The sequence below is a fragment of the Carettochelys insculpta genome, chromosome 12, assembly GCF_033958435.1.
Source record: "Carettochelys insculpta isolate YL-2023 chromosome 12, ASM3395843v1, whole genome shotgun sequence".
NCBI classification, from domain to species: Eukaryota; Metazoa; Chordata; order Testudines; family Carettochelyidae; genus Carettochelys; species Carettochelys insculpta.
The window spans coordinates 17,118,385-17,133,322 of NC_134148.1; the positions used below are offsets into that span (position 1 = coordinate 17,118,385).

General features: G+C 42.1%; 1 protein-coding gene across 1 annotated transcript in view; it reads right to left on the reverse strand.

Moving 5' to 3' along the window:
- CHRFAM7A (CHRNA7 (exons 5-10) and FAM7A (exons A-E) fusion) overlaps positions 1-14,370 on the reverse strand; it is an 81,026-nt gene extending 66,656 nt beyond the window's left edge. The window contains exons 1-2 of the mRNA XM_075006766.1: positions 14,036-14,370; positions 12,372-12,511 (exon numbers count right to left, since the gene is read on the reverse strand). Coding sequence (XP_074862867.1) covers positions 12,372-12,511; positions 14,036-14,090 — 195 coding nt within the window. The 5' untranslated portion in view covers positions 14,091-14,370. The remainder of the gene's footprint in view (positions 1-12,371; positions 12,512-14,035) is intronic.
- Between the last annotated feature and the right edge of the window lie 568 nt (positions 14,371-14,938).

Below are 14,938 nucleotides of genomic sequence, written 5' to 3' on the forward strand. Positions count from 1 at the left end.
TATTTATCCTTCTTAGGCAACTTCTACCCAACTTTACATCCCATAGCTGATGTTGTATTAGCCAGTCACCATGGCCTAAATTTTCAGAATAATTTGGGGTGGCTCCATTCTGTTTACTGAACTAGAGGCACCTTCAGCAGTCTGATTTTCAGCAATTGTTGAGCACAGGACTCTGAAATAAAGTAAATCGAGTTGGACATTGAAAAACGAGGCACCCAAAAAGTCACCTGTTACCTTTGAAAATAATGACTGTTCAAAGGAAGCACTGCTCTCCTGAGAGCCCAGAAGATGGACCACTTAAACCCTGTTGGTCACGACCGCTGTGCGTGGCTCACTCCAACCTACTTTAATCACAGGGCTAAAATCTATCTTAATTACTGACCTTAATCTTACCTCCCCAACCCCAGTGCTGAGATTCTGAAGACCAAAGAAATAATTTAGTCAAAGTATTTGACTGTAGAATTTTGTTTCTTTATTTTTACTTAAATATAGTCATTCAGCCCGCTAATTTTCTGTTAAACTCGGAATATATTTCCTTTTTTTTCCCCCCCATTCTCATTCACCTTGAGTATGGCTCAAGTATTCCTTGGGGTACAACCATACTCCAAATGAAAGAACTAACAAAAGCCAAAAATGTCCAACATAAAGGACTGATTTTGCAGATGTGTGCCTCAGCTTTAATCTTACTTATATGTATGTTTTGCATGCATTTACTATGTTATAGAAAACCCTTATTCATGGGATGGATGGCTCTTGATGAGGCTTATGAAGAATAAACAACAAAACTAGTTTTGTAGTTTTAGCCTCTTTATATGAGCAATTCATCTTGTGCTATTTATAGCACTCACATATTAGAATCATCTATTTGCTTTCCTACTGAGTACACACATTTCAACTATAATTATGATACAAGAAAACGCATCATTTCCACCACAGTAGGGTAATGGGAGATGCCACATACATTCTTTCTTAACACGTTATTGGGCTGGAAGTCCCGATAAGCCCTAATACCCTAGTACTATTCAGAGTAACTATTTCACCCTTTGTGCTTTGTCTCCTGACAATGAATGGAGGTTAAGTACAGGTTCATCAATTCTTACACTTAAGCCCCATCATTTTAGTTTAAACCAATTTTTATTGAAAAATTCCCAGGCTTTACAAAAAGTAAATTTTCACCATACTTTTGTATCATTCAAGCATTTTTTTTAAATAACTTGTTTTATTAGGAGAATACCTTTGGGACCTGACCAGTACCAGAAGAGAGAATTTGCTGGACCACAGGAGGTCAATATTGTCTAGCAGCACTACCAACACTTCCATTCCTTATTGGGCTCTTAGAAGACATTTAGGGGAAATTAAAGCTAAATAACATTACAGAACATTCAGAGCAAGGACTGATGGCTGTAAACAAACTTTATGGGACCACGGAAAATGTGGCCACACCCACAATAAGTGGTCGTCTGGCTAACTAATATCATGCCAGAGTACAGATGTTGCCAAATGAGAGAGTTCCGAATTAGAGAGGTTCAATCTGTACAATACATTGCATGAGATATAGGTATTATGAGAATACATTAATCAGTGTATTGAATACAACTGCTTATGGAAGTGAAGGTAGGTATTAGTTTAGAAAATACACACAAACAAACAGCCAGGAACGCAAGCTCTGAAATATGTTTCTCTCTAAACTTACTGATGAAAGTTTATGCCCACTATATACACATTCTAAGATGTTACCTGCTAACAGTCTGAAGATCTAACACGCTACAAGGGGAACAGAAAAGAAAATCTGTATCAGAGTATATTTTAGAACACAAGGAAGTATTCAAAAGCTTTAAAAAACAAAAAACAAAAAAAAAAACAAGGAAAGGATGAAACTGGACATATGTGCGGCAAATGGTGGTGACCTAATTATTAAATTTAAATATAGGCTAATAGTTCTAATTGTACAACAGCAAAAAGTGTTTATTAACTCTGCCATGAAGCTTCTGGAGGTTCCATGCCGGTCCCAAGCCTGGATGGAGGAAGAGGAGTTGGAGGGTTGGTCAGATGAATGTCGATGCACTGATCACAAAACAATAATATGAATGAAATCTGATGCCATTATGACTAACTAATAAAGATGCCCACTCACACACTGTGTTGATAAGTTGGCTTCCAAAAGAAAATTACAACTATCACAGATACTATTGATCAGAACATGGAACATCCAAACACTGAGGGTGACTGGAAATTTAGAGCTGCTTTGAAAGGAGATGGAGAGATACCGGTGCAATAAGCTACAACTGGTGGAGATGTGTTGGATGCCATAGGGAGAGATGTGTGATTGCGAGGTCATCTGGTCAGGAAACAAAACAAAGCATGAGGCAGGAGTCAGATTTCTTCCTAGCAAAAGAGCTAGAGGAGCATTGTTAGGTTACAAACCGGTAAGCGCAAGAATGATGGTAGCAAGATTTGAAGCAAAACCGTTCAACGTCTTGGTCATTCAGGCATATGCAGCCATGTCAGATAGCATGGAAGAAGAGATCGAATTATTCCATAAAGACTTGACAAAGATGCTAGAGGAGATACCAAAGAGATATGCATTGGTCATTGGAGGAGATTGGAATGCGAAGGGAGGAACAGACGATGAAGATTGGGAGAGAGTCATGGGAAGGTTTGGATACAGAGAAAGAAACAAACGAAGCAAGAAACTACTAGAGTTTGCTATGGAGCATGAGATGGTGATCTGCAATACGAGAATCCAATAAAAGGACTGTAGGAAGTGCATATGGTGACTGAATGATGGGAAGTCCAAGAACATGATAGATATGAAGAAGATGGGCAACATCAGTACAGCAGTGCTGAACTTTCCGAGGAGCAGATATGGACTTGGACCACAGTCTAGTGATTGTGAACATCAAGATAAAAGGCAAGAGAAAGCATAAGACAGTTCAAGAAGTGAAGAGATGTGATGAGGAAGAAATGGGGAATGCACACAGAGCAGCACTCCAAGAAAAGATCAGGAATGCAGGCACAGGGATGGACCTAGATAAGAGAGTCGAAGAGACAGTCACAGTGACAGAAGAGACAATTGAGCAGATGGTTCTGGAAGAAGAGAAGATCAATAAGAAATAGATTACGCATGAGATGCTGAAGTTGATCCAAGAGAAGAGAGCGCTGAAGATCAGAAGGGAAGTTTCCAAGAGGACAAAACAGAAATATAAAATGAAATGCAACAAGGTAAGAAAAGCAGCCAGAAGGGATAAGGTGAAATGGTTAGAAGAGCAGTGTGAAGACAGAGAGAGGTATTATGGTGAGCTTAAGAACAGAGAGGTGTATAATACGATCAGGAATATTAATAGGAAGTGGCAGCAGAAGCAGATGGTGATCGAAGACGAGAACAACAAGGTGCTCATGAACAAGTGGAAGGTTGTGCAACAATGGACAACATATTTCACTGAACTGTACAAAGCACAGTTGGACCCTAGTATCTCAGGCAGACTGATCAAAGAAGTGAAAGATATCACTGCCAAGCATCGAGAGCAAGACATATTTTGAAGGAGGAAGTAGAAAGATCTGCAAAACAACTAAAGAACAACAAGAGCCCTGTAAATAACAAGATCATGGGAGAGATGATCAAATACGGCACAGAAAGTACGATTTGGGAAACACACCAACTATGTAATACAGCGTAGAAAGAAGAAAAGGCACCTATGGAATGGACAAAGTCCATGCTAGTAACAATACACAAGAAAGGAAGTGCTTTGGAGTACACAAACTACAGAATGATTGCCCTAAAAAGGAATTTAGGCAATGTGCTGATGATGATACTGACAAGAGAACATCTAGAGAATGAGCAAGCAGCACTCAGAAAAGATAACACAGGTTCATAGACAAGGGCCTGATCCAAAGCCCAATAGAGTACTCATTTTACAACAGAAGAAAAATCATGACCTTTATTTTTCTGTATGCAAGTAGTTTAAACTAGTCCTTCGTCCTTCACCGTTGTGTATCTCACAGCATCCTGAATCACTATTTAAGGCATGTTTCTAGACACAACACAATTTGAGGAGAATGGGTGGGAATGGGAAACTAACAAAGGCAAAATTATTAGCATAAACCATAAATTACAAAGTAAAATAATTAAGTTGCACAAATAGGGAGGATCTTAGAGCCCAGGCTCCAGCTGAGCCTGAATATATACACCAGTGATGGGCAACCTACACTAGTAAGTTAGCTGCATGAGTGGCCCTCCTTCACCTCAATAGGCCACAAGATTGTCATAACCAAGACAGTCTCCCTGGATAGTGTAGTTTTGCTAACTGCATCTGCACACCTAGAATTTGTGGAGTGTGCCAATTAAGTGCTTTGATAGGCTGCAGAGGGTGATCACAGTTCTCATATTCGATGTTGTGTGCAAGCAGCATGCACCTCATTTGTGCCCCCCCCCTTTTTTTTTAAACACGTATCACTTTTGTAATACCAGCAGGCAAAAACCTTGCAGACAGAAACCAGCAGAATCTGGCAACCTTGTGCATGGACAATGGTTAGCAAAAATATCTCCTGAGCCATACACAGAACCCTGGTGGGCTACATGTGGACCTCAGGCCATAGGCTGCCCACTACTAGTACAGACCATAATTAAACAGCCTCTTATCTAGATCTCTGCAAGTCAAGACAAGTCAGCCTGTCATGGGCCAGCTACAGGTTTTTCATTGCAGCGTAGCCATGCCCCTGTCAATTCAGCATATTTTAGGCGCACTAAATTCGTTTCAAACTATTGGAAAAATATTTTCAAACACGGCTGCAATTTTCAACAATTGAAGGAATTGCTCTTAGTAATTTAGAAATGTCTTCAAAGAGATTAACAGGTGGCACATTTTCTCTCCAGGATGGAGAGAGGAAGACAGAGCAGAGAAAGAGAGCACAGAGACTAAAGTCCATAAATGAATGCTAACAATTACAAAGAACAATACAGATTTGATGAGCTTCTCCCAGAGCTACTGTTTGTGAAAGAGGCTGCTGACACTTGATAAGCAGCTTATGCACGTTCTTAGCACTCATTTTCAATGTGCTTGTTGATTCAGCTCCCTTTCATTCTTCTGGATTTATTTTTCTTTTATTTAATGGGTGATTGGCTGTATAGAAGTCCTCGTTCTCTCTAAGTAGGAGTGTGATTTTGCTTTAAACATTTCAAAAAATTTCACTCTGATATTTGTTTGTTGAATCTAATCTAACTTAGGCCCTGATCGTGCAGAGACATATGCACAGGCTTAACAAAGCATGGTATGTATCCCTATTGAGGTGAATGGTGTTACTTACAACATGTAAAACTGAGCATGTGCAAATCTTTGCATGACCAGAGCTTTAGCCTACACAGCCCTGTGTCCAGAAGTTCAAGTATGACAAGGAAATCTAAGCTGAGATTAGCTTCCAAAAGTCTGGATACCTAATTTTGTTTGCAAAACTGAACTGAAACACTAACAAGGAAACAGGCACACAAGATATTACACACAAACAGTATTTCAGCTTGAGTACTTCAGTCCTGAGAAGAAATGAAAGACACAAAGCAGGAGAAAATGAAAATAGGGTAAATATTTAACTGAAAAATTTAGCTGTTGCAGAGGGTTAATTCAATTTAGTGCAAATATTGCCAAAATTTGAGTTAACTCTCTTGTTATTTAGAAGAGTTCAGCAGTACCTAGTTAACGTGCTATTTAATAGTTATGAGAGAAAATATGGCACACAAAATGGTTGGTTTCATATCAGAAGTAGTAAGACTTTGAAAATAAATTTATGCATCAAAACAGTGAAAAAACAATACAAGTTTTCAAAAGGTTGATGTTTGTGCCCAACACTAATATTATGGATGCTTGAAATGGTTGCAATTAAAAAAGACAGCCTACACAACTCACCTGGTTGTAGATTTAGCTATAAACTCAAAAACTGAGACTATTTTTGTCTAGAGACTCTCCAGGTTTATGAATCTGACTCATGTTATGAGGGGTGAGTTGCTTTGGATTTGCTTGGAAATTATAAGAGGTACATAAATTTTGTGTGAAAACAGATTCAATTCTTGAGTATCACATTGAAATACTGAATACAAACTCAAGAGTTAAACAAAACAAAAGTGGTTTAAATCCAGGAAGTTCAAGACAGAATGAAGTATTCATGCTAACACCTGCCAACTAAAGCATCTGAATTTCTACAGAAGCACTTACTACCGGCCCCTACCAGAAAGCAAATACTTACCTTTATAAGCCAGGGTTTGATCCAGTACCATGATTCCTATATTCCTAACGTTAAAATGTCTCACCTGGTTAACAAAAGTCTCCATGAACAAGGATAACTTGTTCCCAAACCTTCAGTCCTTTGTAAAATGACAGAATCTTACAGACTCCAAATGGTTCTAGTTCACAGTTTAAAATGAAAGCACTTGACAAAACATTATGGCTCCATTTCAGAAAAGCACTCAAGTACAAGATTAAGCCCTGATTAAGCAAGCAAATCTCCAAATACTTTGCTGATGTGGGACCAAAGAATATATCATTGGTTGCCATTAGACTAGATTTACAACAATAGGGAAGGTTACACTAACGCCTTGAAGCAACGAACTCCCAGACATGTTATTTTCAAAAGAAAACATTACAAGCAAAAACATTCTATTAAGTGACTTGACTTCACTGATTTCTTCTGTTTGAGTTGGAAAAAGGCAGACCAGCACAGCATGGAACAGGAAATGCTTTAAAGAAAATAACCAGTAATTCTGTTAAACTTAAGTAATAGTCTTGTCGGAGAGGATAAAAGGACTTGAATGGGTTTAATGAGACAAACATTCTAAATGCTTCTGCAACCTCTACAGATGCAGAAAACACCCCATTTAAAAGATAGTATCTGAACAGTACAGCATCTCAAATAGTCCAACATGCCTCCTTGCCTCTCTTGAAAAATCTAGAGTGGGAACTTAAGCTGATTTTGCATTCAGTGGTGAGAGTTTTCACATTATGTCCCATGACATTTTGTGGAGTCCCTGGAGTCTTTTAGAAAAGCTTCTCCCAATCATGCTATATCATGGTAAACCTAAATAGATACATTGTGAAATTTCATAAGAGGAATAAAAAAATTCCTGCCATCCTCACTCTATGTTATTCAGCTACCACCTTTCCTTTCTGATTGCCATTTGCAGACTTAGAACTGTATTAGTTTCGCCACCTTCTTCTATTGAACACTACAGGGGAAGAGCAAGATTTTCCTCGAAACTCTTATGCAGTAATTTCATATCACACTTCTATGTAGCTTCAGGGTCAGAGCTACAATAGTATGAAAAATAATTGAAAGCATGAAAAAAAAATGAGATAACCAACTCATGTTTAAAACACACCCTGATTTATCCCAAGGGAAAAATACTTCTCAGCAGATTTAAAAAACTATATGATGTGAAATTGTATACACTGGTAGCTTTTCATGGTACACAGGATTATGTGGGTTCACATCCAGTGCTGACACTGAAGATTAGTACTTGGGAGTAGGGAAGGCAGGACAGGACAAGAAGCTTAGCTTTTTAGAATGGCAGTTTGTTTTTTATCACTGGAGGAAGGGAGAATAAGAACACTCAACATAAAGGATACAATTTTATAAGATATGCTCCACATCTTTTAACCATGCTCACTGCCCATGCTGCTATATTCTATCTATCTAGAAATCTCTCCTCTACTACTCCTAGTCAAGGGTACAGAAACCCAGGATAAAAAAGGGGAGAGCTAATTCTCCGCTGTGTATCTGAAATGTTCCCTTTTTCTGCAATTCATGTTTCATTTCTTACCCCTTTTATTTCCATCTTGTTTATTTCCAAAATTACCAAAATTTTTCTAAACAGGATTCCTGTATTTGAACATCAGCATAAATTGGTTTGCCACGTGAAGTTTCAAATAAGATATCAGCAAATGACAAGTCACTAAGAACGCAGACTACTTTTCAAACCCTTTGTCAAGCGGTTGGAAATTCTCATTTTAAAAAAAGATGAAACAACAATAAAGAGCAAACATGTTATCATAATAAGCTGCCTGTAAAAAACCGTTCTGGTTGACTATCACTACCTCATCTTAAAACCTAAGGATAGCACAATATGGAAAGAAAGAGAAGTTCAAGAACACAAGATAAAGATTTAAGCGTGTAGAGGTGCACGCCATGATTTTTTATTGGTGAGCACAGAGGTGAAGACTAAATGGGCCATATAACCAACCCGCACTGTTAGAAATAAGCTATCACACAAATCTCCTTTCACACCCACCTGCACACAACCACAGGACTGACTCTTCCTGAGCCATTCTCCACTCATCTTCCCATGCCAAATCCCACCTTTCCTCCGAAGAATCTTCCCCAATTTCTCTTCCTGATCCCCTCCAGGCCTTCCCACTTTCTCCTCTTAACAGACCTTCCTATTTCCCAGCATGTGCTCCTTCTCCTGTTCCCAACAGTTTTTCTCATTATGCTCCCCTTGTTTCCCCTCCCCCTATAGCTTCCTTTTATACTGCCTCATGCAGTCCTTCAGAAGACCATTTTTCCCAAATGGCCTGATGCTAACTCCATCTCTCAATCTACCATCCTGACCACAAGATTTCCACTGAGTAGCTCCCTCTCTACCTAATACTGATGTCAGCCTCTACAGTCAGAAGCACAGAAGTAAAGAGGACTCTATGCTTAGTAGCCTCTGGATGGAAAAATTCACTAGGTCTTTAAGAGAGAGGTAAACTGTGAAGAGGTAATTCCACCGTGGCAGAGCAGTTGGAAGTACTGCCTAGCCCCTTCCCCTGTGCAGGAGAAAACGGAAGAATAAGCATCTAACTGCAGCAGGTTGGAATGTGCAAGCCTGCAACCTTTTACCCAGGGCAATTAAAGGGCTTCTTGTAGAGGTGGGATCCAGTCTGGTGTACTAGAGACCCACCCTTAATCCATCATTAAGTTAAGTAAAATGAATGCATCAGTCACCAGGAAGTACGTTGCTGGCATGTTTTGCTACTAGTTCATTACATGAGTAATTGTTGTGACGAGTACTCATCAGTCCCATCAGTATTTGGTTCTTGTTGAGAATGCAGAATGATCATTAATTTTACACTGTGAAGCCTGACTAGCTTCTCTGCCTGCTTATCAACCACATAGTATAACAACAAAGGAACTCTTGTTGATATACGTTACATCCTCTCAGGGATGATTTGATAGTACACGTTGAACCTCTCTAATTTGGAACTCTCTCATCCAGCAACGTCCATTATCCGGCATGATTTCAGTTACCTGGATGACGACTTATCATGGGTATGACCAAGTTTCCCATGGTCCCATAAAGTTTGTTTCCAGGCACAAGTCCGGGCTCTCAGTGTTCTGTGCTGTTACTTAGTTGTAATTTACCTGAAATGTCTTCTAAGAGCCCACTAAGCAGTGGACCTGTTGGTAATGATGCTAGACAGTACTGACCTCACATGGTTTGGCAAATTCTCTCATTCAGCAGCAGTCAGGTCCCCAGGGTGCCAGGCTAAAGAGGTTCAACCTGTATAACTATACTGACAAATCCCTCCTAAAGTAGATGAAAATTAACGTATACGATCCAAATTATTATGAGGCATAATTACGTGGCATAAATCTATATTTTAAAGACCTTAAATATAACTAATTTTGTTATAAACAGCAACTTTAATTATTAAAATAATTTTTAAATGTTTCACCTTTTCATGTGATTTGTTTGCTTATGGTGTTTCAGCACAGAAAATACAGACTAATCATCTTCCTTGATGTCTAGCTAACCAGTTCCCTTTATATTTCACTTTCAGGCATCAGCATAATACAGAACAGGTTGAAACACACTGCAAAGAGGGCACTGTTTTTCTTTTTTCTAAAAACAAAGCTTTATTTTGGAATTTTAAGAGCTGATTGATCTTAGGTTTTATAAAACCTATTTGTACAAGAGGCCCAGGAGGGACCATGCTGAACTGGGACCAAGAGCAGGGTTCGTGCAGTGGAAGGTACATACTCAAGCAGGAACTCCTGTAACATTTATGATCTCTGCAGCTGGAGGCCCTGTTGGAAACCAGGTCACTGGCGTGGAAGGCTTTTCTGAAGTCTGTTCAGAGTTCAGCTAAGGTACTTTGGGCTGTGTGGAAGCTTGGGTTGTAACTGTCTGTAATTACACGTTAGACCAGAAGAGACAGTACTTCTCACCTGGCCTCAAGCCGCTGTGGTGAAAAAGGGCTGGGGATAGTCCTCTCTCCCCAGAGAAGCCTGCACCCCAAACCCTTCATCCTCAGACACACCCCAGAGCCTGCGCTGCCAGACAGAGCCTTCCTCCTGCACCCCAACTCTACTCTGAAACCCTTCCCGCTTCCTGAAGCCTTTGGCCTCACCCCCATAGACACTCTGTCCATGTGCAGAATGACTTTTGTTACATGCACCAACAGGGATGTATCACCACCTTTTTGCTGCACATAGCTGAAGTCTTTGGCACACTCTCCGTACAATGCACCCATGGATCTGCACCAGATTTAATGTGTCAATGCCTCTTCAAATTGCCTACTACACCCTACATAACCCACCCATCCTTCCCTCCTTAATGCCCCTCGTGACATGCTCCCTGTAATTTCTGTCTCCCTATCAGTTCCATAGGTGGATGACCCACAGTGCTGTCTGGGGATGCTGTGAAGGGTGAAAGTATAAATAGTTTAAAAAAGACTTAAGTCAGTTCATGGGGGATAGGTCCATCGACGGCCAGGAACCAAGACAGCCAGGATTGAAACCCTGCATTGCATGTCCCTAAACTTGACTGCTAGATGCTGGGACTGGATGACAGGGCACTGATCACTCAGTAAATTGTCCTATTCTGTTCTCTCCCTCTGAAACACTTGTCATCCGCCACTGTCAGGAGACAGGATGCTGGGCTTTAAAAAAAAAAAAAAAACACATTAGCCTGACACGGTATGATCATTGTTACATTCTGCTGTGCCAGGTATTCCAACTAGTATGACGACAGCCAGAGCTAGAATATAAGTGATAGGTTGACATATTGGTCTTAATTGTACAGACACAAACAGTTGCCTGCTACTAGCTATACTCATATGAGTGAATAATAAATCTCAAACTGGAAATATCAATTGTGATTCCCATTTAGGTCATGAAAATCTAAAACTTTCAACCTAAAAGTTATGTTTACCAGCGACTATGAACATTTAAGCCTGCAAGCTCTCCATGTGCTGACCTTATGATCATAAGCAATGACCAGCTTTTGCCAATCACCAGCTTCTAAGGAAATAAAAAAGCAAGCTGTCATGAGTAATCCCATCACTGTCTTTATTCAGTTGTTTCTTATGTTTTTTTTACAACTTTGAACATCTGTTGGAAAAACATTATGGCATTCTGAGGTTAACTATTAGTTTTTTTTCTAAATAACTAACCACTTTACTGAATAACTTTAAGTCTAGTAAAAATGAATTATGTAACGAACAATATGACCATCCACTATTACAGATCAGTGACTCATTGTGCAACAAGAAGTCCTGTGGCACCTTATAGACTAACATATTTTAGAGCATAAGCTTTCATGGGCAAAGACCCACTTTGTCAGATGCAGCTTTGTCCACAAAAGCTTATGCTCCAAAATATCTGTTAGTTTATAAGGTGCCACAGGACTTCTCGTTTTTGAAGATACAGATTAACTCGGCTACTGCACTGATACTTGACTTCATATGGTACATTCTAGCTATTCATAGGATTTTACCCAGCAGTTTTGGCATTTCACAAATGCAAATATAAGAAACTCTGCACTGGAATCACTTGATTCACCATTGATCCGCAACCAGTTGTGGTGTGCAACGTAGCCTCTAATCAATCACATATTTACAAAAAAGTTCAGACTGGGACATGAAAAGTAATTTACCTAAAATAAGATACTGGAGCTTTGTAAAATGCAATTACTGAAGATGAGATTTGGCCACAATATCCCACCACCTTCATGAGTGCCAGGAGTTCCTGAACAGCCACTGTAACCAGGATCTTTGATTCCTATCTTTCAAAAGACAGCACTTTCACATTGGATCAAAGTATAATTAGGGATCATAATAATACAAAGACTTTTTCTTTGCAAGTGATTTATTCTGAAAATTGGTTTGTTTGTGAATACCTAGGAAGCTGAGTAGATCTCAGAAAAAGACTTAACATTTGACTTAGCTGAAGTCTTATTTTTGATTAAAAAGAATCAGTTAAAACTTAGCTTTTAAGCTACCTGTGCTTTTTCAAAAATGCTCTCCCATCCACCCCCACAGTCATATTTCCATTGCTAAGTCAATTCAGTGCAGTAACTCCTAGCCTTTTAAAGAAGTAGTATCCTGTAATGTTAAAAAACTTACCACATCCATGATCTGCATGAGGCTGAGAGTGAAATAGACAGTGAGTGGCTGAGAATCATTGGCCACAGGCCTCTCCAGAGGATTGTAATTCTTCATCAACTCCTTATAGAGTTTCCTCTGGAACTCTCCTTGCAGGGACACTTTGAACAAGAAAATTGTTTCAATAAGTAAATTGATCAATACTTACAAATCTACTGACAGCATCATGCTGCAGAAAAATTCAGATCAGAAATGCTTTCCAATTCAGAATCTGCTCTCATTTGCCAAATCAAGCATTACACTATCTTTTGTTTTAAACTTCCTTCTTGCAACAATTGCTTCCATAATTCATGTATTACATCAGTTCTGTTAGTTACCATAGCAAACTCTTATCCCAAAACTGCTACCATTCACCTTTTCTCTTCCCTAACTCGGCAGGTAGAACTTCTGATTGGTATGTCTCACCTTTCAGAATCTATCACTCTGACCAGTGCTCCTCTGTAGCCAGGAAGAGCAATTCCTAAATTTTAAGACTGATATGTCAACTTTTCCATCCTTTGGAAAGGTGATGAGAACTAGTGAGATGTAGCAGTTTTTAATCGATGAAATACACTGTTCACAATTTAATACTTGCTGTAGTACAGCTGCAACTAGAAAAATAGAGGAACATGATGCATCTGAAAGGAACAAGGCAATGACAGTATAACTGGTGTTTACAAGGACAACCAAAGTATACATATCATTGGATTGTAAACTGTCTGGGGCAGAGGTAGTCTTCTTGCCTTGTGTGTGAGCACAGTGGGGTCTTGATCCATGACTAGAGTCTCTAGGCATTAGAGTAATATAAATACTAAACCACAATCCTGGTGAAATATTATAATCTTTGCACACCTCAAACCCACTAAAGCACTTCAGGGAGAGCACTGACTGTCATTTACTTTTGGTGAGAGAAAAGTTACACCCACCCGCATGGAGGTATGGAAGAGCCAATGCAGGAGACATTAGAGGACTGCATGCAGATGGAAATCCACAGCACTATAAGAAACAGTTCTTGGTGTTGTGTGCCTGTCCCCAGCCCAAAGCAATACTCACTCCACCCAGCTTACTTCCTGGCCACCAACCCTGCGTGACCCACACAAAGCAAGTCAGGGTCCCTACCCTGAAGAGCTTCAAGTGTAAAGGACAGGAGCTTGGTTCCCCTCCTACTCAGCTTTCCAGCCCCTACCCCTGCCAAGGGGGTGCAGCTATTGAAGAGGCTTATCCCAGATGGTGAGCGGGGCTAAGGAACAGTTTTCACTCCTCTAATCTCAGCACCAAGGCAACAGCAGGATGTGGAGAGAGGGGACAACATGGGGCTGGGCATCTGTCCACCCACCCCTGTCAAGGAGTCCTGCAAAAGGATCTCCAAAGGAATTTTAAGAGCCAGGCAATTGCCCCCTTCTTCCCTTACACCGTGTCCCTTACCTGCTGGCACATTAGTGATCACATCCCCCCACTCGCCCAGCAATGCCCCGGCTACCTGTTGGGCTGGGGAGAGTGGCTTCTCCTGGTGGTAGACCCAGGAAAGCAAACTCCAGGCCCAGCGCTGTGGCGGGGGGCTCGGCATAAGCCGTGCGGGACAGCGGAGCCCTCACCGGCCATCCCCAAGCGCTCAAGGGCAAAGAGGGGCACAGCCGTCCACTCACCAGGCACCAGTCCCGCAGCCACGGCCAGCCAGACCGCCAGCTCCCGGAGTCCCATGCCGGAAGCCGGCCGCGCTGGGGAGGGCGGCCGCTGCGCAGCCCCGAGCCCAGAAGCAAAACTCAGCTGAAGCCCTTGGCGGCCAGGACGCGAACGGGGCAAAGACAGGCAGGAGATGCCGAGCTTGGTGGCGCGGGGCTGCGGGGAGCAGGTGTCCGGGCCAGGGCTCCCGCTCCTCCTCCGAGCCCAGCTCCCCGCCTGGGCTGTCCCGGCTCGGCTCGGCAACGTGAACGGGCGCCCCCTTCTGCACGTGATGGCTTTCCCCGGGCCGCGCAGTGGCTGGGCTGAGATGCCGCTACTGCGGCGGCGGGAGGAGAAATGGAGCCGCTCCCCGGAGTAGCCCCGGCTTTATATGGCCGTGCGCGCGAGCTCAGAGCGGCTCTCGCTCCCCCATCCCCCCGCTACTCAGCCCGGCGACACGCGCCCCCGCGCCGCTCCCATCCCACGGCCAGGCGCCGCTCCGCGCTTCCCCTCCGCACCAGCCCCCTACTCAACAAAGCGGCTGAGCTGGAGGCGTCGGCGGGGTGGGAAGCCCAAGGGAGGCAGGAGACCCGGCTCCCTACACGGCCGCTAGGGCGGCCACAGATCACGCGTTGCAAGCCAGGGGCTGACCCCGCGCTAGGGGGCTCCTCTTCTGGGACCAGTAAGAGCAAAGCAAAACTTGGGGTAAACTTGCGTTGATTTGGGCCCGTAAGTGAGAGCAGCGCCTCGCGGGCACCCACCCCTGCACAGGGGCCGTCGCCAGGACTGCGTCGGCTCCTCTGCTGTGCTGCAGCAGCCCAGGGGCTAGAATAACAGGAAAAAAAGGTGCGTCTGGGACCCCCACCCCCGCGCAGGCCAGTCTCCCC